The sequence below is a fragment of the Danio aesculapii genome, chromosome 15 (assembly GCF_903798145.1).
Source record: "Danio aesculapii chromosome 15, fDanAes4.1, whole genome shotgun sequence".
Classification (NCBI taxonomy): Eukaryota; Metazoa; Chordata; class Actinopteri; order Cypriniformes; family Danionidae; genus Danio; species Danio aesculapii.
This window is the reverse complement of record NC_079449.1, coordinates 11,357,385-11,380,965: the sequence shown is the minus strand read 5'-3', so window position 1 is coordinate 11,380,965 and position 23,581 is coordinate 11,357,385. Positions and strand designations below refer to the sequence as shown.

The window sequence follows — 23,581 nt, the reverse complement described above, 5'->3', positions numbered from 1 at the left end:
ATTTATGTGACTTTTCATTGAAAAAACCTAATGACTACCTTTTTTTTTGCTGCCGCCATCCTCACTTGTGTGTGTCACCCAACACACCTTATTCTTGCATGAAAATGTTGTTAATGTTAATGTTGACAGCGGATTTTTTTTTTAAGCGGATTAAATTATTGGTGGGGACATATCAATGGTCGGTGGATATTGGTGGGGACGCGTCCCCTCCGTCCACCCTAAATCTACACTCCTGCGACAGCGCTCATACAGAGACACACAATGACAGAAAATGAGTGCTAGACCCAAGAAAACTTGAGCCGAGCACAACATATGAGACGTGACAGGACTAGTGTCTGGACTCTGCCACCATTAGAAGAATTAAAGCTTTAGCTGATATCATAAAAATCCTTAACTGGTCAGTAATGATCATCTGATAAATAAATAATGTGTTAGTGTTGATAACAGACAATCAAAAATGAATTATGTACACAGCAATGCTTTTAATCAAATAAAATACATGAAGAGGTCAACGACACAAAAATTAATGAAGACAGACTGAGACTTAAATACACACACCAAACTAAACAATGAAACCAGCCCTAAGTGAATATACAGACACTGAAAACAAGGACACATAACTAAACCAAGCACAAAACCTGGATTTATAAATCTATAATTTACAAGATATGTCTTAGACAGAAAATTATGCTCAATAAAGATGTCAGTTACTGTTTAACTGTAATAATTACAGTATTAACAATGATTGCAAAACTTTTTTTTTCTCCAAAAAAGTTTTCTACATCTCTAGCAATTCAAGTGTGGTTTTCGTCTCTTGCTCATCATTTTGTGTCTGTCTCATTTCTTTAATGTCCAGATGATCTTCTGCAAACGCCGTCTCCAGCACCAGCACCAGAGACTGTTTCAGCTTCTTCTTATAATCATCACACATGAACACATAGAGAAATGGGTTCAGACTGCTGTTGAGATTAACCAGGTAGAGAGTAAAATGAAAGAGCTTCTGAAATTGATCAGTGTGAGTCCAATTATTATTTTCTGGCCTTACCATACAAAAATAGCAAATATATTGTGGAAATGAACAGATGAAGAAAGTCAGGATTACAGTTATAATGAGTCTGTATGACCTGAGCTGCTTCCTCTTTTTGAGGCGTTTGATTTTTACTCCAATAGCGATGTATGAAGATGCAATGATCAGGAAGGGGATGAGAAAGTCCACTATAAATCCATATGTGACAATAATTGTACCTGCAATCTTAAAAACTTTGGAGTAAGGTAAAATGTAGACGATGGATGAAACCCAGATGATGATGCAGATGATTCTGGCTTTACGCAGAGTTCTGTTATTTTGAGCCCAAACAGCCATCCATGTGCACAGGCATCGATCCAGACTGATAACTACAAGAAACCAAACGCTAACAAACATATTTTGACATGTTGCGATTAAGATAAAGGTGTCTGTGAAGAAACTGTGCTGATTACTCCAGAGTAGGGAAACATTTGTGATTGAAAGTAAAAAAAAGATGAAGTCTGCAATCGCCAAATTCAGAAACCAAATGGAGTTGACAGTCGTCTTCATTCTGCAGCCCGCCAGAAATATGACCAGCCCATTTCCAATGAGACCCACTATGATGGTGGCAAAGAAAACGCAGACAGAAAAAATCTCATATCCCTTCTCCACAGTGCTCTTGTCTGTTGAGCCTCCAGTCACATTTTTAAGCCCAAAACTGCTGTTTTCTAAACAAAGAAGCACAGAAAGGACTGTCAGTGTGTCATTGTGCTGCAAAATTCTGAACTATTGGAGTATATCTGATCATGCTCCTCTCAAACATTTTAATAAAACCTCATTAGAATAAAACCAATAATTAGTCTTTTATATTGAATAACTTTGCATTTGCAGTGTGTGGATTCATTAGAAGGACATCTTTATATGAAAGGTCATTTGTTTGATAAAGTAAATGTGTATCTTGTGCTTAATTATATGGATTTTATATTATCTCTGTGCATTGTCTGTGTTTTAAACAATCTTGTATTTATATTCTGAAAGGATTTTTTAAACATATAATAAACATAATAGATATTAGTTTCTTACCCATGTTTTAAAACATCAATGCAGTGGAAAGAGTCGAGTCTTGATCTTGTTCCGTCTTCTTGTTTGTGCTGACTGATAGTTGGTTTTCTACCAGAGCAAACCCTGGTACATCCCTATTGACTGATAAGACTAAATATGGTCATCAGCAAATATCTGCTGTTGGGTATTGCCCAATTAAGAATGCCAGTTCTTTAATGCTGCTGACCACTTCAGCACTCTGATTAAGGAGTAGGAGTCAGGAGATATTTCCACCTTTTATTGTGAACAAGGAGGTAGTTTTCTGTAATGAACAATACGTATTAGTAAATATTAAAAATATCAAACACAAAATATTTATGTACTGACACAATAATTATCCCGTTACAAACAGAACAGTATTTGCAGCTCTCTTAAAGTGCAGTCAGCAGACTAATGTGGGTGTAAAAAAAGAATATAAATGGACATACATTACTAAAGCTGCATTATATAAAGGACGTGTGACAGCATAAGGCATAATAAATGTGGAATATAGTACACTGAATCATAATCAAACACAAACAAGATGCCAACGATGACATCGGGATTAGCCGCGATGCCGATGCTAGAAGAACTTTGACTGTTGTTTTACATGGAAATTAAAGATCGCGGCCGATCGCGGGTCATTAACAACATCACAGACTTAATATCAAACATACAAGGGTAATTACAAACATGCCGTCAAGGAACAAACTTACTTGCCAATAACTTTACCCCGCACTTCACAATGCCTCGCGGATGGAAACCGCGTCTCACTCAGATGACTCAATATATACCACTTCTCATATATGGGCTGTTTCTAAATCACTGTTGACAACTCGTTTGAGGTGCGCTTCGCTTTGACTGCAATGTAGATGAGAGCAGGTATTAGAGGAGGGCTCAAAAAATACATCAGAAGTCAGACACATCCCGAATCTCGCGGTTTGGCCGCCAAAGATGCAGATCGCGTTCGTGTTTTTTTTTATTTTATTATTATTTTTTTTTTATCAAGGACGAATGATCTCATGAAAATATATTAATAGTAAATATTATAGTGCTTTTAAATATGTTTTTTTTCAGTGTTGGGTTATGTTTATAGTTGTTGTGATACCAGCGCAACTATAGAATTAAAATTTTTATAATAGGCATATGGTTCAAAAACACTATTATTCCTATAAATTACTACAGTATGTTTTAATGTGGGAGTGGATGCTATTGAAATATCACTGCTTTTACAAAAAGATGGCCAGAATCACAGAAGACCCAGCAAGCATTTTTTGGTTTAAAAGATTACAGGTTTTCAGCTTTCTTCAAAATATCTTATGTTCAACAGAAGAAACTCAAAGGCTGTTATTTTTGCTTCATATGCACTCAAAATTATTCTTGTTGCTTAAAAATATTCTGATTGAACAACTGAAAGCATGTGGTCTGTTTTGAGGATGTTTTGGGTATTTCTCTGGACTTTAAACAAGTTGGGACCATTGCTGTCTATAGAGAATGAGAGCTCTCAGATTTCACCCGAAGTATCTTCATTTGTACTTCGAAGACAAATCAATGTTTGGTAGGACATAAATAATTAAACGTTTTCATTTCTGGTTAAACAAACCCTTTAAGTGTACATGAGCCCAAATAGTCCATCCAATCTATATGTGACACTCAGCAGATTCTACAGAACTTCTACACCAACATCTGTAGGTCAGTCCCCAGGACCAGCATCCTCAGCCCAAATGATAAAGATCACTTTCAGTCCTGGAGCAAAAGGGAAAAAAACACTGAGATGTGTTCTAAACTCAGTCCTGTGACTCATGTGAGTTTTACAAATACATTTATGAAAGGAGGGTGGGTTGACACACTTACCACCTATTCTTTTACAAGTCTTTATTACAAGTCTACATTGAGGTAGATGCACAGACTCTTCAAATGAGGTAGGTCTTCAGGACACAATCATGCTTGATGGTTACGTATTAAAACTAGAAGAAAAAAAAAAAAACACCTATTAACATAAAAAATAATTAGCCACAGGTTTACAGCTTAAAGCTGATTACTTATTTACACATTTAAATACAATTATTTATTCACTTTAACTATTTTAGTATCAATGTGTTATATTCAATGTTTCTTAATGTCAACAGAAGTTATATGGATAATGCATAAATATTGTTTAATATTCATTCTGTGTGTTTGATGTGACTCGAAAGCTCATCCAGCTTGTGAATGTACATGGGCACTCTGCATATGGACAGCAAATGTGGTCATAGTGTAAATATTTTAGTCTAAAATGTTTAAGCAACTCATACCTGCTAGACTGCTCATTTTACATGGACACACTCAAATATCTGTGGAGAAAAACAAATAGTTACAAATATTAGAGAAGCATTATAATAATAATAATAATAATAATAATAGCAATAATAATAATAATAATAATAATAAAAACTATCAGCTTACTTTATACTAGATTTTACTGTGACAAGTCAAAATACAATTACTCATATTACTAAAAAATGACATTTTCCATAACATAGTAAAGTTTATTTATCAAATCTAAATCAATTTAAAAAACAGAAATTAACTTGAATTAATCCTCTAAAAACAGAATTAACTTGGTGTTTGTGTTTAAAAGTCTCTTGTTATAAAATCACAAGCAAACATGATTTTAAAAGCTAGAACTGCAGACGTTTCATCTCATGACTGACTTTTTTATTTGACATCATGAGGCAATTTAATGAAGACGACTCACAATGTACAAAACAAATGCTCTTAATCACAGAACTTTGCTTAAGTGTTTAATTTTGAGATGTTTAAAAAACTGTAACTCTCCCTCACACCTTTTTTATGTTTCTAAGATTTTTGGAATAAATCGTGCCTGTCCATTGATATTAGCGTATTACTATATTAAAACTCGCACATATAATAAAAAACATTGCCAAATAGCATGATATTAAAGCAGATTACACTTACCTTGCAGGGCAATAATTATAAAAGATGAATCATAACTGCATGTTCTCTGTTTGTACAGGTGTTTTTTTTGTGTTTGATGTTTAATGTGTTATATAAAATACTGGTAAATGTTATCTATCTATCTATCTATCTATCTATCTATCTATCTATCTATCTATCTATCTATCTATCTATCTATCTATCTATCTATCTATCTATCTATCTATCTATCTATCTATCTATCTATCTATCTATATATATATATATATATATATATATATATATATATATATATATATAAAGTGAAGTTTTTGTAACGCATTGTCTGGAAAGTTAAAATGATAGATTTACCAAACCAGGTCACTTAAAAACACCCTGCAACAAAGAAACTTTGCTTTTTGCATTAGCTGGCTTGCAGATGCTATTGCTTTCTGCAGCCCGTTCGCCTGCTCGGACACTGCGCCGCCACGCGATTGGGTCACCATGAACTAAATTTAATTTGTTTAAATCTATCAACACAGTCTGAATTGGCTTATTTTGTTTAATTATGTGAATTGGAATGGAAAATCTTTGCCTGACAAATAAATGTAATTTACTAATGCTAATGCTAATTTGATTATATACTAAAGATAAATTCTGAGAATGAGTAGGGCTGTGCCTGGTTAGTAGCTAGATGGGAAAACTAAGTTGCTTCCAGGGGCTACTCATGCCCCTATGTGGTTCCTAACGCCCCAGTATAGTGATGGAGACTTTATACCAATAGTCTCAAGCTCAATTCCTGGAGAGCCGCTGCTCTCCAGCCACCTTCAAATCACACCTGCTTAATAGTCAATAGTAGTCTTGAACACCTTTGAATAGCTGGATCAGCTGTGTTTGATTAGGGTTGGAGCAAAACTGTGCAGAGTTGCGGCCCTCCAGGAATCAAGTTTTAGACCTATGCTCTGGACTGTCAGTGAGCACTGTTCTTTAGATGAGACGTTATACCGAAGTCCTGACTTTCTTTAATCATTAAAAATCCCAGGATGTCCTTTGAAAAGAGTAGGGGTGTACCTCTGGTATTCTGGCTAAATTTCACATCTCTCCATCATGGCCTCCTAACCATCCCCATATTATAATTGGCTTCATCACTTCATCACGTCTGCTCCCCACCAATTAGCTGGTGTCTGACCTGGTGACATTGGTGATAAATGAAGAGATTCCCCCAACATCTTTTAAGTGCTTTGAGTACCCAAATGTGATATAATAAAGGAATTATTATTATTATCATGTCATTTCATAAGACACTTGATTTTGGAGTAAGCTTTGAAGATTTCAGAAAACCCACACACCTGTGAGGATGACTCTTGATCAGTACTTGATCATTTAATACACATTTAATAGACATAGACATGAGAGACATTTTCTTTTTGCTTTATGTTCTTTATGTTATGTTGGCTGATGCCGATGCGAATCTCTCAATAAATTTAACTACACGTTGTGATGATGGTCAGTGATTGGTCGATTTGGTAGCGGTGATGAGTGGGGGTGGGGTTGAGAGCCACAAGCCCAATGCAGCGAGTGTTTACAAGTGTGGAGTCCCGTGAAGGAGCTCCAGATGGAAACTTTTGTTTTGTTTTTACTTTATGATTAAAGCTGTTGCACCTCTGCCAGTTTCATCTTTATTTCTATAGCGCGTTTACAATGTAGATTGTGTCTAAGCAGCTTAAAGGGCAACTATGGTAAAAAATCTACTTTACAAGCTGTTTGGACAGAAATGTGTGTAAATATAGTGTATAAACTGTCATATTGGGGTGATATAAACACACCCAGTCCTTTTTTTTCCAAATTTAACAACATAAAAACGGTGGACCAATTGGAGTGGTTTTCAGGTCAACCGCATGTGTGTGTATGTGTATGTCTGCGCTATGTGTGTGTGTGTGTGTGTGTGTGTCTGCGCTATGTGTGTGTGTACTTTGTAATGACATTGTTTGTGCCTCATTGTTGCAACGCCACAAAATGCATCAAATACTAATTGTTAAAGTTCTTACTGTAGTATTTCTCACACACGTTACGTGAGATCTGCTTCCTAAGGCAGCCGAGGGTGGCGATTGCTAATAGGCACGTGGGAACGGTGGGCGGGGAGGACTAGCCTTAAAGGGCCAGTACAAAAAAACAGCAACAACTTTTTTTCCAGCTATAATATAGACTTCAAACAGCTGTAATAAATAATCTGATGGGTGTTTTGAGCTGAAACTTTACAGACACATTCTGGGGACACAAAAGACATATTAAATATGAAAAAGGGGTAACCTATGTGCCCTTTAACATAGAAGATTATAGTAAATTGAAACTGTCAGTCCCGTTTTCAGAGTTCAAGTTTAGTTTAGTTTAGTGTAGTTTAATTTTCACTGCTGGAAGTCCAAAAACTGAAGAGCAAATCCATCGATGCGCAGCTCCACAAGTCCCAAACCAAGCAAGCAAGTGGCGACAACGGTGAGGAACCAACTTCACCAATTGACGAAAATAACCTTGAGAGAAACAGCCTCTACCTTTTTTCTAAAAGAAGCTTGACAAGAATGAAGAAAAGAGAAATAAAATCCCTCACAATATTTCAGATATTGTTAGCTTAGCAAAAGTGTCTCAGCAAAAATGTTTACTCCTTTTTAGCAGTACGCTTAGTGGTAAGATAAAGTGTTTCGTGAACACAAGCCGTGTATGATAAATTATAAGGATTTGTTGTCTACTAATTAGTTTTATTTCTAAACACAATTTTGACTGATGGAACATAAAAATAGCTTTAAAATGACTTTAACAACTTAACCAATATCAATATAATGGCTCTGTAATGGTCATCTGAAAAACAAAATAAAGTGCTGATTACAGGCAATAAAAAGAGAGTATGTGCAGAGCAATGCTTTTGTGTTCTCGCTGCAACTTGTAGCACGATGACGTATTGGATCAGGTCCAATACGTAGTAGACAGGCATGCGATACATACAATAAATATTTCTATTCATTGTTAAATTACCCATTACATTGTGTGTTATTAACTTCTACATCTACCCCAACTTAATCCCAAGCATTACAGTAGCATGTGCTTTACCATAGTGGGAGATAAAATATTCACTACATATTGGACCTGATCCAGTATGTCATCCTGCTACAGCTAGGACATCTTGAATAAAATACAGGTCACACGCCTAACCAAATAATGAAATCAATCCTAAGTGAACATACAGACACTGAAAACAAGGACATAACTAACTAATAACTAAACCAAGCACAAAACCTCGATTTATAAAACTATAATTACAAGATACACAGGGCTTTACATCGCCAACCCGCCAAATGCGGGTAGATTTCAGCTCTGGCGGGTTAGACAGACACCTCCACTAGCCACTTTGGCTGGTTGAAAATCATTTTTAAAATTGTAGTTTTCGTAAAAGCAGTGTTCGACAATAAGCATGGCCCAATAATCGTGCAAAGGTGATATTGGAATCGAGAAGCATCACGACTGACAAAAATAACTGTGTTCGCGCGAGCAAAAGAATGTCGAATACAGAATGAGAGCATGATCACTCGCGCTAACAGCTGATGTGATGCGCGCGACTGTTAAAAAGCGCGCGCGCGCTCCCGGTTAATTGCGCAAAGCAAACGTGCCTAAAAGAAGCGCAACGGGTGCGATTGGTTTCCTTTGAAATAGACTGGACAAATGCAAAAATAATTTTTACAATAACAATAACATTGCTTTAATGGGAGATTACTCCCTGTTTATGTGCAGTTACTGCTGATCTGGGACTTTTAGCCAGGACAGATTACTGTGCATATTTTAGATCCATGACAATAATTCTTTTTTAAATGTAATGTTTTTTTAAAGAAATGTTTTGTTGAATTAAAAAGTGCACCTATACAGCTATATTTTCCTTGTTTTTACACATTTAAAAAATGTGGCTAAGAAATACTTATTTGGTGTGGTCAGAGATACATTTGGTAAATCCTTAATTTTGAGCCCTGAAAAGTCATGAAATAAAAACTGATTGCATTGCGACAACCCATTTGCTCATGCGCACTGAGCAAGCTAATACACAATATACACAAGAAGTTAAATAAATGAGAAGGCATGTGGAATAACACAACATCTAAATCAAATAATTTTAGCATGCCAAAGTCAAATTTAAGCAAAATATATTTTCCCAACAAGAAAATTGTGGCTAGTAAAAATGGCGAGTGGCTAGTAATGTTGGAAATCTACTAGCCACAGTGGCTGGTGATCAAAAAAGTTAATGTCAAGCCCTGAAGATATGTCTTAGACAGAAAATCATGCTGAATAAAGACTACTGACTGATTATAAACATATGCACTATTTACAATGTTCACAAACCTTTGAAGGTTTTCTACATTTCTAGCAATTCAAGTGTGGTTTGTTTTGCCTGTTTATCATTTCGTGTCTCTCATTTCTTTAATGTCCAGATGATCTTCAGCAAACGCCGTCTCCAGCACCAGCACCAGAGACTGTTTCAGCTTCTTCTTATAATCATCACACATGAACACATAGAGAAATGGGTTCAGACTGCTGTTGAGATAAATCAGGTAGATACTAAAATTCAGTAGCATCCCAATTGGATCACTGTCATTCAAAATATTATTATTTTCAGTTAATATAGTAAACCAGCAAACATGTTGTGGAAATGAACAGATGAAGAAAGTCAGGATTACAGTTATAATGAGTCTGTATGACTTGAGCTGCTTCCTCTTTTTGAGGCGTTTGACTTTTACTCCAATAGCGATGTATGAAGATGCAATGATCAAGAAGGGGATGAGAAAGGCCACTATAAATCCATATGTGACAAGAATTGTATCTGTAACCTCAAAAACGAAGAAAGGGAGAATACAGCCGATGGATGAAACCCAGACGATCATGCAGATAATTCGGGCTTTACGCAGAGTTCTGTTATTTTGAGCCCAAACAGGCATCCATGTGCGCAGGCATCGATCCAGACTAATAACTACAAGAAACAAAATGCTAGCAAACAGATTTAGAGATGTTGTGATGGAGAAAAAGTAATCCGTAAAAACATTGTGCCACTTATTCAAGCTAAGGAAGGCACCTGTGATTGGAGCTAAAAGGTAGATGAAGTCTGCAATCGCCAAATTCAGAAACCAAATGGAGTTGACAGTCGTCTTCATTCTGCAGCCGGTCAAAAATATGACCAGCCCATTTCCAATGAGACCCACTATGATGGTGGCAAATAAAATGCAGAGAAGACAGATCATAAATGCCTTGTTCTGCACAGTGCTCTCATCTGTTGAGTTTCCAGTCACAGTTTCAAGTCCAGAACTTGTGTTTTCTACACAAAGAAGAAAAAGATAGACAGAAGACAGAAGCACATTGAGGACTGCTTTAAAATTTGTTTGATCTTTGTGCAAATTCATTGTTCATTTCCTTGAATGTAAAGTTTCCCATAAGCAAATGCATGTCAAAAAGACGTCTTTGTTGTACGTTTAGAAAATGTCCACTGAGGAGCCAGAATGAAACTTTTAGATGTCTTTTTAGAGTTGAGTATCAACTTCCAAGTGACATTAAAAGTGAACATTTAAAAGAGTTAAGTAAAGATATAAGATAAATAAATGTTTAAGATTAAGAGTGTGGAAATAGCGGTGAGGAAGCTGGAAAACTTGTGGACAGAGGATACACACATTTACAGTTATTTAGGTGTTATTTAGTTATTTAAGTTAGGTGACTTCCTATAGACGTAATGATATTTCTGCTGTACAAATTGTATATTCTGTCCCTTTACTCTAAGTCTACCCCTAAACCATCATAGAAAACAGTCTACATTTTTACATTTTCTAAATACCATGGATTCAAAATGCCATTTTCCTCATGAAGACCAAAAAATATCCCCAAAGGTCTAAATGTTCTGGTATTGCTATAATTTTGAGGTCATGCAGTATGGTGCTCACAAGGTCAGGATTACAAGACACACACACACACACACACACACACACACACACACACACACACGCACACACACACACACACCAAGTTATTTAGAAGAATTATATTTTCCTAATTTCCTAATTATTTGATTGAGCTTTTCCCCATTCTTGATAAAATATCAGAAGAATAAGACAAAAATGTCATTTAAATGTAATAACCTTGCATTTGCAGTGTATAGATTCATTTTGAAAGAAGGACATCCATGTAAGGGTCACTTGTTTTACAGAAAAACGTATATCTAACTTTTGTTCTTATTTATATTATTGATTTTCTCTTATATTTCTGTATTGACTTTCATCTTAAACAGTTTAGAGTTTTTATTCTGAGAGTTTTCTATAAACATATGCATAATAAATATACATTTCTCACCCATGTTTTTGAGGTGTGAAAGAGTCGAGTCTTGATCTTGGTTTGTCTTCTTGCTCGTGCTAACCGATAGTTGGTTTTATACCAGACAGCAGCTCTGCTACTGCATCTCTATAGGCTGATAAGTCTAAATATGGCCATTAGCAAACTTGATGAAATGATTAGAGATGTACAGTATCATGAGTTTGAATCCACCGCAGAACATTTCCTGCCACACTAGACTTTTCTTTTGCTCAAACATGAAGCAAACAACTTTAAATAAAACATTCAGGTGTTTTTAAGAAAGAATAGGACATAAACTGGATATTTTCTACAAATATTCTTAGGCACACAGGGGCGGATCTTAGTGATGTTTATCAGAGAAATTACTGTGACATCTCCATTGAAATGGGGTGATTGCACTTTGAAGTAATTCCTGTCATTTTTCTGTTCATTTATGAGGCTTAAATACTGAATTTTAGTGACAATTTATCTGTTAAGCCTTTTTCATTGTAGATTGTGTCAAAGAAGCTTAACATAGATGAAAAGAATAAAACAACCCAGGCTCATTCTGAAAACTTACCACTATATACATTTCTGGAGGGCGCCAAATACATCCCAGGAGCTACTTTTTTGCAATTTTCGTGAATTGTTTTGTTTTCTCTGCCTTCACCAGAGGCCACTGTCGACTGACTAATTGACCTACTGAATGACTGACTGACCGATCGTCTGAGCCACCCTCCTCCTTCCCTAAACCCAACCAATACCCAGCAGATACACAACGTCATAAGACGTTGATATTAGGTTAGATTTAAATCGACTGAATCTAAGGACAATGTTATTTTGATGTCCAATAACGGTGTAAATTGACATTGATATTATGTTGATTTTAGGTTGTGTTGGAAAGTGACCAAAATCCAACGTCATATTGATGTCAAATACTGACATCTATTCATCAGGTATGGCAACCAAAATCCAATGTCTGATAGACGTTGTGGTGTTAACGTCTAGACAGCGTCAAGCTGTAACATCAATAGACGTTGATATTTTGTTGTTTTTAGGTTGAGTTGGAAAGTGACCAAAATGCAACGTTTGAGAAGGAGCCATCTTCACTCCGCTGGGCTCTTATTGGAGGAGGAGATGAGGCAAACAACCAATTGCAGAAATTAAGGACTTTATTTGACAAAAACTAAACAAAATAACTTAAACATCCCTGTGGGGAAAAAACATAGCATTAATACACACTTATACTATAGGCTTGACAGGATTTGGCACAACAGACATGAAAGAGATCGATGACAAACTCAACTACATCCTTAAAGACAAGGAATTCAAAGACATCTGTATCAACGTCGTCCTCAATGACGGCACATGAGCACTGAATTATTGACGATGGGCCAGCACAGGACAGAACACACGAGCTCTTATATGTAAAATGAATGTCAAAAAACGCCACATACACCATGACAAGAGCGTGCATCCAGACCACGTCTGGACCTCACACACACCCGCATTAAAGCCTTGCTTATACTTCTGCGTTGAGTGATTGGCGTGAGTAAAGGCACCTGCCTTTGCGCATTGCCGTGCATTTATACTTCTGCGTGCTGTTTGTGTCCCTCTGCAGTAACACAGAAACGCTAGCTGGCAGTCGGTTTTATGTTCTTCTGTGTCGAGTTTCTTCATTGGTGTTGTTTTTTCTGAACGGTACCTTAATGTAGAAGTACTGTAGCTCAAACTCGCTCATTCAGAGGCGGGAACCAGCGGACGTGCAACAACTTTAATCGTAAGGTAAACAAAACAATACTTTTCATCTGGAACTCTTTCATGGGACTCGACACTTGTGAACAGTCACTCCAACAGGTTTACGTACCTCTCGGTCTCGTCAGCACTACACCAAGCCGACCAATCGCAGAGCTTGGCTACGCGTCGTTGCAATATGTAGTTATATTTTTTGAGAGGTACGTGTCAGTATCGGCGACGGCCACGTCGAGGGCTACGTGTCCACGGGCAGGCTGTGCCAGAACATACACTGGCACTTGACGCAGAAGCATAGATCGGCCTTAAGCCGGAGCGTGCAGTCATGACAGCGCAAGGGCGTAGGTTTGCACCTGACATTGGTGGGGACAGGAAAATTAAACCTGTATATATATCGGGTGGTTTGAAAGACCAAAAGTTAGGATTATTAATATTTTTAATTTTATTATTAATCAAATAGGAAAGTTTAATGTGCTGGCCAGTTTTTAATTTACCTATAGGCGTCAGTTTTTAATTTAAAACAAGTTTCTAAAAAAATAAACATTTTAACAATTTAGCCAATATCATAAAAAAATCCTTAACTGGTCAGTAATGGTCATCTGATAAATAAATAATGTGTTAGTGTTGATAATAGACAATAAAAACTGAATTATGTACACAACAATGCTTTTAATCAAATAAAATACATGAAGAGGTCAACGACACAAACATCAATGAAGACAGACTGAGACTTAAATACACACACCAAACCAAACAATGAAATCAGCCCTAAGTGAATATACAGACACTGAAAACAAGGACACATAACTAAACCAAGCACAAAACCTGGATTTATAAAGCTATAATTTACAAGATATGTCTTAGACAGAAAATTATACTGAATACAGATGACAGTTACTGTTTAACTCTGATAATTACAGTATTAACAATGATTGCAAAACTTTATTTTTCCCCCAAAAAGTTTTCTACATTTCTAGCAATTCAAGTGTGGTTTGTTTTGCCTGTTTATCATTTTGTGTCTGTCTCATTTCTTTAATGTCCAGATGATCTTCAGCAAACGCCGTCTCCAGCACCAGCACCAGAGACTGTTTCAGCTTCTTCTTATAATCATCACACATGAACACATAGAGAAATGGGTTCAGACTGTTGTTGAGATTAATCAGGTAGAGAGTAAAACCAAATAGGTTCCAAAAGTGATTAGTAAGAGTCCAATTATTAGTTTCTGCCCTTACCATACAAAACCAGCAAACATGTTGTGGAAATGAACAGATGAAGAAAGTCAGGATTACAGTTAAAATTAGTCTGTATGACCTGAAATGCTTCCTCTTTTTGAGGCGTTTGATTTTTACTCCAATAGCGATGTATGAAGATGCAATGATCAGGAAGGGGATGAGAAAGACCACTATAAATTCATATGTGACAAGAATTGTACCTGTAATCTTAAAAACTTTGAAGAAAGGTAAAATGTAGAGGATGGATGAAACCAAGATGACGATGCAGATGATTTTGGCTTTACGCACAGTTCTGTTCTTTTGCGCCCAAACGGCCATCCATGTGCACAGGCATCGATCCAGACTGATAACTACACAAGACCAAACACTAGCAAACAGATTTTGTAATATTGAGATGAAGAGAAAGTCGCCTGTGAAGACACTGTGCTGATTGCTCACGATTAAGCAAAAATTTGTGATTGAAAGTACAAAAAAACTGAAGTCTGTAATCGCCAAATTCAGAAACCAAATGGAGTTGACAGTCGTCTTCATTCTGCAGCCGGCCAGAAATATGACCAGCCCATTTCCAATGAGACCCACTACAAAAGTTACAGAGTAAATGCAGAGAAGAAAAATCTCAAATCCCTTGTTCTCCTCAGTGCTCTTGTCTGTTGAGTTTCCGGTCACATTTTTAAGCTCAAAACTGCTGTTTTCTAAACAAAGAAGCACAGAAAGGACCGTCAGTGTGTCATTGTGCTGCAAAATTCTGATCTATTACACTCTAAAAAACGTTGGGTTATTTATTTAACCCAATGGTTGAGTTAAAAATATTTGGTGCTTTGTTAGATTATTTTAAACCTTTATTGGGTTATTTATTTAATAACTCAACCAGTTGGGTTACAATTTTTGAATTTCAACAGTCAACTGATTTAACTGACCAAGAACCGCTGTATTTATGCTGTATTAATATGCGTACGTGATGTTGTTTTTGCCTTATAAAGTTTATTTAATTATTATTAATTTAATTATTATTATTATTTGTTTAATAGCCGACCTACAGTATATGCGATTAAAAGCGCTTTCTCTACCTCCGTGTTCATCTCTACAGTTGTTTTGGAGGAAATGATACACGTATTTGAGATATTCCGCCATCATTCTCGCCTTTAGGACCCAGCGAAGACATTAAACCGGAGTCGCGTCCAGTCTTGTTGAAGGTATGTTGTCTTAAAAACCACTGTCCTTATGCTAGGAAACTATATTGTAATCACTAAATGCTTATATAGACACATATATGTGCTACATTTTATTCAGGAAGTTGCTAGTTTTCTCAAGAGGTACGGAATCCGAGCAATATATTATTATTGGTTATTATTCGCCGCTAGAGGGCGCAACATTTCTTTCTGTGTAGTCATGAGGAACGTATCCTGGACAAGAGCAGAGAAGAAGCTTGCTATATCATCTTTTATTAGAAGAGGATTTATTATCCATTTCAAGGTACTTGATCATTAACTATTGAAAGGTAAGTGTTGTTATTATTACTGTTTCTGTGTATTATATTGAAGGCCCTGAGAATTGCATTTTCCCTACATCTTATACTAACCTACAGGGATGAAACCACAACCCTGATAATGTTAGATGCTAATGTAAATGTTAAATCAGTTATATATGTCATACAGCAATTAAATATGAGCCTAAAAAATTATATATATAAGAATTGTAACATCTGCTAGCTTTGTATAATAATAGTAGTAATATATGCTAATAAACAATAATCCAAAGCCCTTAAACACACATTGTCCTTGCCCAGTTTTCAATTCAGGTGGGATTTTAGTGATGCTGTGACCACTCAACTGATAAATGTTGTCTGTCAGCTCATGTTAATTTGTGGTTTGTTTTATTTTTTGTTTGTTTGTTAATTGTAGGTTGCTCTGGACAGAGCGAGCTTTAATCCTCCTGGATAATCTTGTTGAGAAAGGTGAGAAAACAACAGCTCTGTATTTTGTATATGTACATGTAAAAATGCACCGATACACACACTTAAGCTGTATCGTATACTGTTAAGGTGTCTTTACATCAGCATATGTCTTAAAATCAAATTATACATTTGTAATTCTTCTGTAAATGTATTTATACATCTCTGAACAGCACCGGTAGTGTGTACAGACACAAATGTCTCTTTCAAGAGTGTTTCTGTGCCTTATTTGAGAGTGAATTTGGTATTAGACTCTGTATCAGGCATGAGGCCACAGGTAAGTACAGATGACTGATTTCTAAGCACAGTTCAGAATTTTCAGGACTCCACTCCTGGAACATTTGACCAAATAAATTGAGATATTACAGACATTAACCTGTTTATATTAATTATTGCATTATGACAATTTACTGACAGGTTCCAGTTATTTCAGTAGAAATCTGTGATCAGGAGTTTGACTCTTTTGCAAGTTTCTGAGCATGAGAATTAAGCACACTGAGGAACATCAGTGCACAATTGACCATGTAAAATGGACCTTATTTGCCCACCAAATTTGCAAATGTGATGCACCTTAAGAACTCACATTAAAGACTAATCCTGCAGCTAAAAGTGCACATTTTCATAGTTTTTTTTTCCTGTTTAAGGTACCGTTGAGTACTTGCAGCCTTACAGGTATCTTTTCTCCATTGCTAAACTGGGTAAATACATGATTTTTGTTGTTATTTGGTCCGGCATACATGTGCAAATTTTAAATTTCTGTTTTAAGGTTGGAGCAAACATCATTGGGTATTTCATGTTTAATATAAGTCTTTTGTGTCCCCAGAATGTGTCTGTAAAGTTTTAGCTCAAAACACCCATCAGATTATTTATTATAGCTGTTTGAAGTGTCTGAATTATAGCTGGGAAAAGGTTTTTTTTGCACTGGGCCTTTAAGGCTAGTCCTCCACGATCTCACGTAACGTTTGTGAGAAATACTACAGTAAGAACTTTAACAATCAGTATTTGATGCATTTTTTTTGTGGAGCTGCAACAATGAGTCACACACAATGTCATTACAAAGTTCACGCACACACACAGCGAGGACACACACACAGCGCAGACACACACACACAGCGAGGACACACACGCACATAGTGCAGACACAGACACACACATAGTGCAGACACACACACACATAGCGCAGACACACACACTCATAGCGCAGACACACACACAGACACACACACACACACAAGCATATGTGACATGATACTGGTAATATCCACTGCTGTATTTACCCGATTTAACGTCCACAAACCGGGATTGAAGCGTCTTCTTTTATAATTGTTCTGACACGCGGCTGTGCTGATTAAGTGATTCTGAAGTGAATCGCTGTAATTCATTACACACGTGCTCTGTTTTAAAACATTTTAAACTTGTAAAACTCACTCTTGATCATGTTTGATGATGATTAATGATCCTAGCGAACTGAACAGACCTTTTATTCCCGGTTGCTTTGCGCTCGTCCTGTCTTGTTGATATGATTATACACGTGACTACCAGGACATGTTAATGCATGCAGCTGTCAATCAATATTGGTGGGCGGGGGGACCGCACTCCTACGTCAAGTTGTGGTCGATCTGAAAACCGCTCCAATTGGTCCACCGTTTTTATGTTGTTAAATTAGAAAAAAAAGGACTGGGTGTGTTTATTTCAACCCAATATGACTGTTTATACACTATATCTACACACATGTCTGTGCAAACAGCTTGAAAAGTAGATTTTGTCACCATAGGTGCCCTTTAATTCATGTGTGTATACTTGTATTTTGTTCAGTACTTAGAGGAGGAGGAGGAGCAACAGAGACAGAAGGAACCCTCTTGACCTGCTGCTTGGGGATGAACTAAACTGCTCTCAGACGTTTGTTATTGTGGGAGGAGTGGCACTAAATTCATAAAATTAAATAAAGCTTTGCCAATGTATTAAAAGCTGTGTATTTTTATTTACATATAAAGATTACTACTACTATAATAATAATAATAATAATAATAATTTATTATTATATAGTGGTTAAGCCGTTTTATTTTTTTGCAAAATAACCCAACAAATTAGTTAATTTTGTAACCCAAATTGTTGGGTTAACCTTATCAACCCAACGAATTGGGTTAAAATAACCCAACAGAAGGTCGGTGCCAAATTGACCCATCTATAGGTTATCTGTTGGGTTATTATTAACCCAACTATTTTAAGTGATTAGCTATTAGAGTATTTCTGATCATGCTCCTCTCATACATTTTAATAAAACCTCATTAGAATAAAAGCAATAATTAGTCTTTTATATTGAATAACTTTGCATTTGCAGTGTGTGGATTCATTAAAAAGACATCTTTATATGAAGGGTCATTTGTTTGAGAAAGTAAATGTGTATCTTGTGCTTAATTATATGGATTGTATATTATCTCTGTGTATTGTCTGTGTTATAAACAATCTTGTATTTATATTCTGAAAGGTTTTTATAAACATATAATATGCATAATAGATATTAAATCTTACCCATGTTTTGAGATGTCAATGCAGTGGAAAGAGTCGAGTCTTGATCTTGTTCCTTCTTCTTGTTTGTGCGACCGATAGTTGGTTTTATACCAGAGCAAACCCTGGTACATCCCTATTGACTGATAAGACTAAATATGGTCATCAGCAAATATCTGCTGTTGGGTATTGCCCAATTAAGAATGCCAGTTCTTTAATGCTGCTGACCACTTCAGCACTCTGATTAAGGAGTAGGAGTCAGGAGATATTTTCCACCTTTTATTGTGAGCAAGGAGGTAGTTTTCTGTAATGAACAATAAGTATTAGTAAATAATAAAATATCAAACACGAAAAATATTTATGTACTGACACAATAATTATCCCGTTACAAACAATACAGTATTTGCAACTGTCTGAAAGTGCAGTCAGCAGACTAATGTATGGGTATAAACAGAATATAAATGGACATACATTACTAAAGCTGCATTATATAAAGGACGTGTGACAGCATAAGGCATAACAAATGTGGAATATAGTACACTGAATCCTAATCAAACACAAACAAGATGCCAACGATGACATCGGGATTAGCCGCGATGCCGATGCTAGAAGAACTTTGACTGTTGTTTCACACGGAAATTAAAGATCGCGGCCGATCGCGGGTCATTAACAACATCTCAGACTTAATATCAAACATACAAGGGTAATTACAAACATGCCGTCAAGGAACAAACTTACTTGCCAATAACTTTACCCCGCACTTCACAATGCCTCACGGAGGGAAACCGCGTCTCACTCAGATGACTCAATATATACCACTTCTCATATATGGGCTGTTTCTAAATCGCTGTTGACAACTGGTTTGAGGTGCGCCTCTCCTTGACTGCAATGTAGACGAGAGCAGGTGGCTATGGGGTTCAATTTGTGCCAAAATTCCCATGCCTGCTTTCTACGTCACATTTGTCTTTGTCTACTCTCACTGCCCGCATGTTCAGGAAAATCAGCATTGTTGACGTACATGTTGTCTGTTGATGTCGTCTTAATCTGTCGTCCGGTCTGTTTTTCTCTGTTTTGTACTGTCATATTCTATGGGGTATTCTGTCATCTGATCTGTTGTCCTTATTGTTGTCTATTCATCTTTACTGTCATCCTTACCCAGTGTTGGGCAGTAGCATCACTACAAGTTGTGCTGCTACAAGCTTAACTACATTTCTCAGTAGTGTGGCGGCAGTGTCGCTACTTTCTAAATCAAATAGCTTTTCAGTAGCGAAGCTATTTTATTAGTCAAGTAGCACAGTAGCGTCCACACAAGCTACATTTACCGATCGCGGATCAAGAAGTGATGGCACCGACAATCACGGAGCTGTGAGGCCGGTGTCTAGCCGATGAAAGTAAATCCATATGATGGCGAGAAGGACGATTTCCTTTCTTCCTGTTTTATGGTGTTCAACAAAGTTTTTGGTGCGTTACTGCCACCTCTGGTTGGCGACGTCGCCAACCGAAACTTGCTTGATGGAAAGATGAGAGGAGTTATTTCTGAAGCAGGATTCCACAAGACCATACCTCAAGAAGTACATGTTAAGATGCAATAACTTAATTTCTCAAAAAATACTTTAGTATATATATATATGTATATATATATATATATATATATATATATATATATATATATATATATATATATATATATATATATATATATAATGTTAATTCCAAAATATTTCCCTTTACTATAGATTAGTATAGAATTTTAAATGTGTAACACCTGTTTTAATTGGATTTTTTGTTTAGCTGTTATTTACTATAATCTCTTTCTGTTAAGTACAGCATATTATTCACAGTAAATAATTGAACTGAACAATTCTGCCTTATATGTTTCATTGACAGTTTTATTGATCACTAAGATATGATTGACTTGGATTTAAGTTGCTTTGATTTAAAAATGAAAATTGTAAAAATAGCTTAGATGTAGCTAAGCTACTTTTGCCATGTAGCTTTTAGCTTAGCTTGCTGCATTTCACAGAGGGTAGCTTTTAGTGTAGTTAAGCTACATTTTAAGTAGAGTAGCTAATAGTTTAGCTCACTACATTTTTAAGTAGCTTGCCCAACACTGTCCTTACAGTTGTATGCTGTCGTCCTTATGGTCATATGTTCTGTCATCCTTATTGCCGTTGTCTATGTTGTTGTGTATACTCTCATCCTTATGACAGCATACAACGGTGGGGATGACAGTAAAGATGAATAGACAACAATAAGGACAACAGATCAGATGACAGAATACCCTAAAGAATATGACAGTATAAAACAGAGAAAAACCGACAGGACGACAGATTAAGATGACATCAACAGACAACATGTACGTCAACAATGCTGATTTTCCTGAAAATGCGGGCAATGAGAGTAGACGAAGACAAATGTGAAGTACAAAGCACAAATCAGGCATGGGAATTTTGGCACAAATGGAACCCCATATTAGAGGAGGGCTCAAAAAATACATCAGAAGTCGGACACATCCCGAATCTGTTTTGACGCCTGGAACCGTCACCAGAGGTGGAGATCGCGTTTGCATTTTTTTTCGCGGACGAATGACCTCATGAGTAAATACTATGGTAATTTATAGTAAATATTATAGTGTTTTTAAATATGTTTTTTTCAGTGTTTGGTTATGTTTATAGTTGTTGTGATACCAGAGCAACTATAGAATTTAAATAGGCTATTTTTATAATAGGCATATGGTTCAAAAACACTAGTAGCTTATAAATTACTACAGTATGTTTTAATGTGTCAGTGGATGCTATTGAAATATCACTGCTTTTACAAAATGATGGTCAGAATCACATATGTACAGCTCATTACGTCAAAGGGTGTATTTAAAATATAAATCTGTTTATTCAACAGTGGTAAATGTTAAAAAAATTAACAAAATGAACAGCTTATACAGCAAGAAAGCTTTCAAGAAACCAAATTGGCTACATTATAAATAAAGTAGCTATAGCAAGCTGCTTTTGAGTGACAGGTCATGACAAATGTTTGTTTGTTTAATTGTTTGTTTTGCTAGGAATGTCCCTAGAATTTGGTATTTCATTGAACAAGTGGTCCATTTCTATAGTCATTTCAGACTTTCTATATAGGGCATTAGAAGGTAAAGGGTAAAACAACTAAAGACAAAAATATTAGCCCTCTTGTGAAGTTTAAAGAAAAAATGGTATTGCATCAAATATGTGAAAGTGTTGTTTAACAGATTTTGTTTTTAACAGTTTTATAAACTAATTTGTCTAGTCTTTGCCATGATGACAATCTTATATTTTTATGATTCAAGTGGATGCGAGTCAGATCAGGGTGGGTGCAGTTCTTTTGCAAACTGGGTTGGATGGTGTGGACCACTCAGTTTATTTCTCAAGGAAATTGAACTCTTATCAAGTAAACTACTCTGTAGATTACGTCATACGTCAATTTGCATATTACTGACATCATCACAATCTACCGTTTCTGTTTGTTTTACAGCCTATGGTTAATAAAGGAGGATTTATATTTGCACTACGCTTTATGTATGTTTTTGTATGTGAACTAAAGTTATTGCGGTTTGAATACAGTTTATCAATATAGATGTGTAGTGAATTTGCAGTAATCTCTCTGACTTAATAAACTCAGACAAGTTCCGAAACTGTCACTAAAATATCTGTGATAGTGAACAAGAAAAGAATAAAAGAATAAATTAAATTGTTTGAATAAAGGAGAAGCAGATCAGTTTGACTGTAAAAGAGAAATACCTTCACACTGCTGGTGCTAAACCATTTGCCGTAGATATGCAGAGGGGTGATCTGCTCTTAGGCTGCAGGTGGGAGAGACTACTGTACGAGGACTGACTGGGCTCCCTGTCAGGGCTCTGAGGTGGGGAAGGGTGGACGGCATCAGCCGCGTTTCCACTATTGCGTCTAAAGCTTGCGTGCCAAGGCCAGTTGCGTTTCCACTGTCAATTCTGGGGCCTGATCGGGCCAAAGCTGGGCTTTCTCGGGGCCAGCGGCCCGCCGAATACCTTGGGCCAAAGAGGGGCAGCTGGGGCCTCGGGGCGGAGTGAAAGAAGAGGCGAACTTTGCCTGAGTCTGGTAAAGACGGCATGCCGCCATTACACTAGTTTTCCGATGGCACACGAGTAAATGAGGCAAATAAATAAATAAATAAGGGAAAGAAAACATATAGCCTTATAGGCTGGGGTCTTTTTGCTCATGATCACCCTTATGTTTCCCTTTTAAATGTAAGGCTGTTGCATAAAATAGGCCTTATAAAGTTTTAATTTTAGTGACTTTTCTTTGCTGCGTCCTCCTTGATGTTTTAATTATGCATAATAATCTTTACACCATATTAAAGACACAGCAGCCAGTAAAGGTTGTCGAGAGTTTTTGTCAAGTTTAAAAGGTGGGTTAGATGTCTGTATGTGAATGTGAGACCGGACAAAAGAGCGTTCCCTTCACAGCACTGTTGATGCCGTGAGCGGCTTTTTTCTGTTTTTATTTATTTTGGAGATAATACACAATATAAATACAACAGAAAGATATAAAACTTTATGAATTACGTGTCCACTTTTGTAGACTCAAAACAATAGTGTCATATCTCGACAAAATAGCCTAAGCTATATTGAAATCATTTAAAGGATTACTAATATCATATATAAAAAATCACATTAAATAAATAAACCAATATAAAACAAACAAAAGCTAGAACAATGTAGGTATATGCAATACATAAATTAAACCGTTTTAAAACCAGGCTACCTATTTTTCTGTCATC

At 36.3% G+C, this 23,581-nt stretch overlaps 2 protein-coding genes and 1 pseudogene across 2 annotated transcripts; all 3 read right to left on the bottom strand.

Moving 5' to 3' along the window:
* Positions 1 to 462: 462 nt before the first annotated feature.
* LOC130242451 (C3a anaphylatoxin chemotactic receptor-like) lies at positions 463 to 2,930 on the bottom strand. The gene is made up of 3 exons (XM_056474567.1): positions 2,803 to 2,930; positions 2,090 to 2,369; positions 463 to 1,734 (listed from the first exon to the last, which is right to left on the bottom strand). The coding sequence occupies exons 2-3, from the start codon at positions 2,091 to 2,093 to the stop codon at positions 779 to 781; spliced, it is 960 nt and encodes a 319-aa protein (XP_056330542.1). The 5' UTR covers positions 2,094 to 2,369; positions 2,803 to 2,930; the 3' UTR covers positions 463 to 778.
* Positions 2,931 to 9,415: 6,485 nt separating this feature from the next.
* On the bottom strand, positions 9,416 to 13,429 carry LOC130242073 (C3a anaphylatoxin chemotactic receptor-like; annotated as a pseudogene).
* A 322-nt stretch (positions 13,430 to 13,751) lies between these two features.
* On the bottom strand, positions 13,752 to 19,663 carry LOC130241701 (chemerin-like receptor 1). Its single transcript, XM_056473616.1, has 3 exons — positions 19,532 to 19,663; positions 18,818 to 19,097; positions 13,752 to 15,026 (listed from the first exon to the last, which is right to left on the bottom strand). Exons 2-3 carry the CDS (start codon positions 18,819 to 18,821, stop codon positions 14,068 to 14,070), a joined length of 963 nt encoding a protein of 320 aa, XP_056329591.1. The 5' UTR covers positions 18,822 to 19,097; positions 19,532 to 19,663; the 3' UTR covers positions 13,752 to 14,067.
* Positions 19,664 to 23,581: the final 3,918 nt, after the last annotated feature.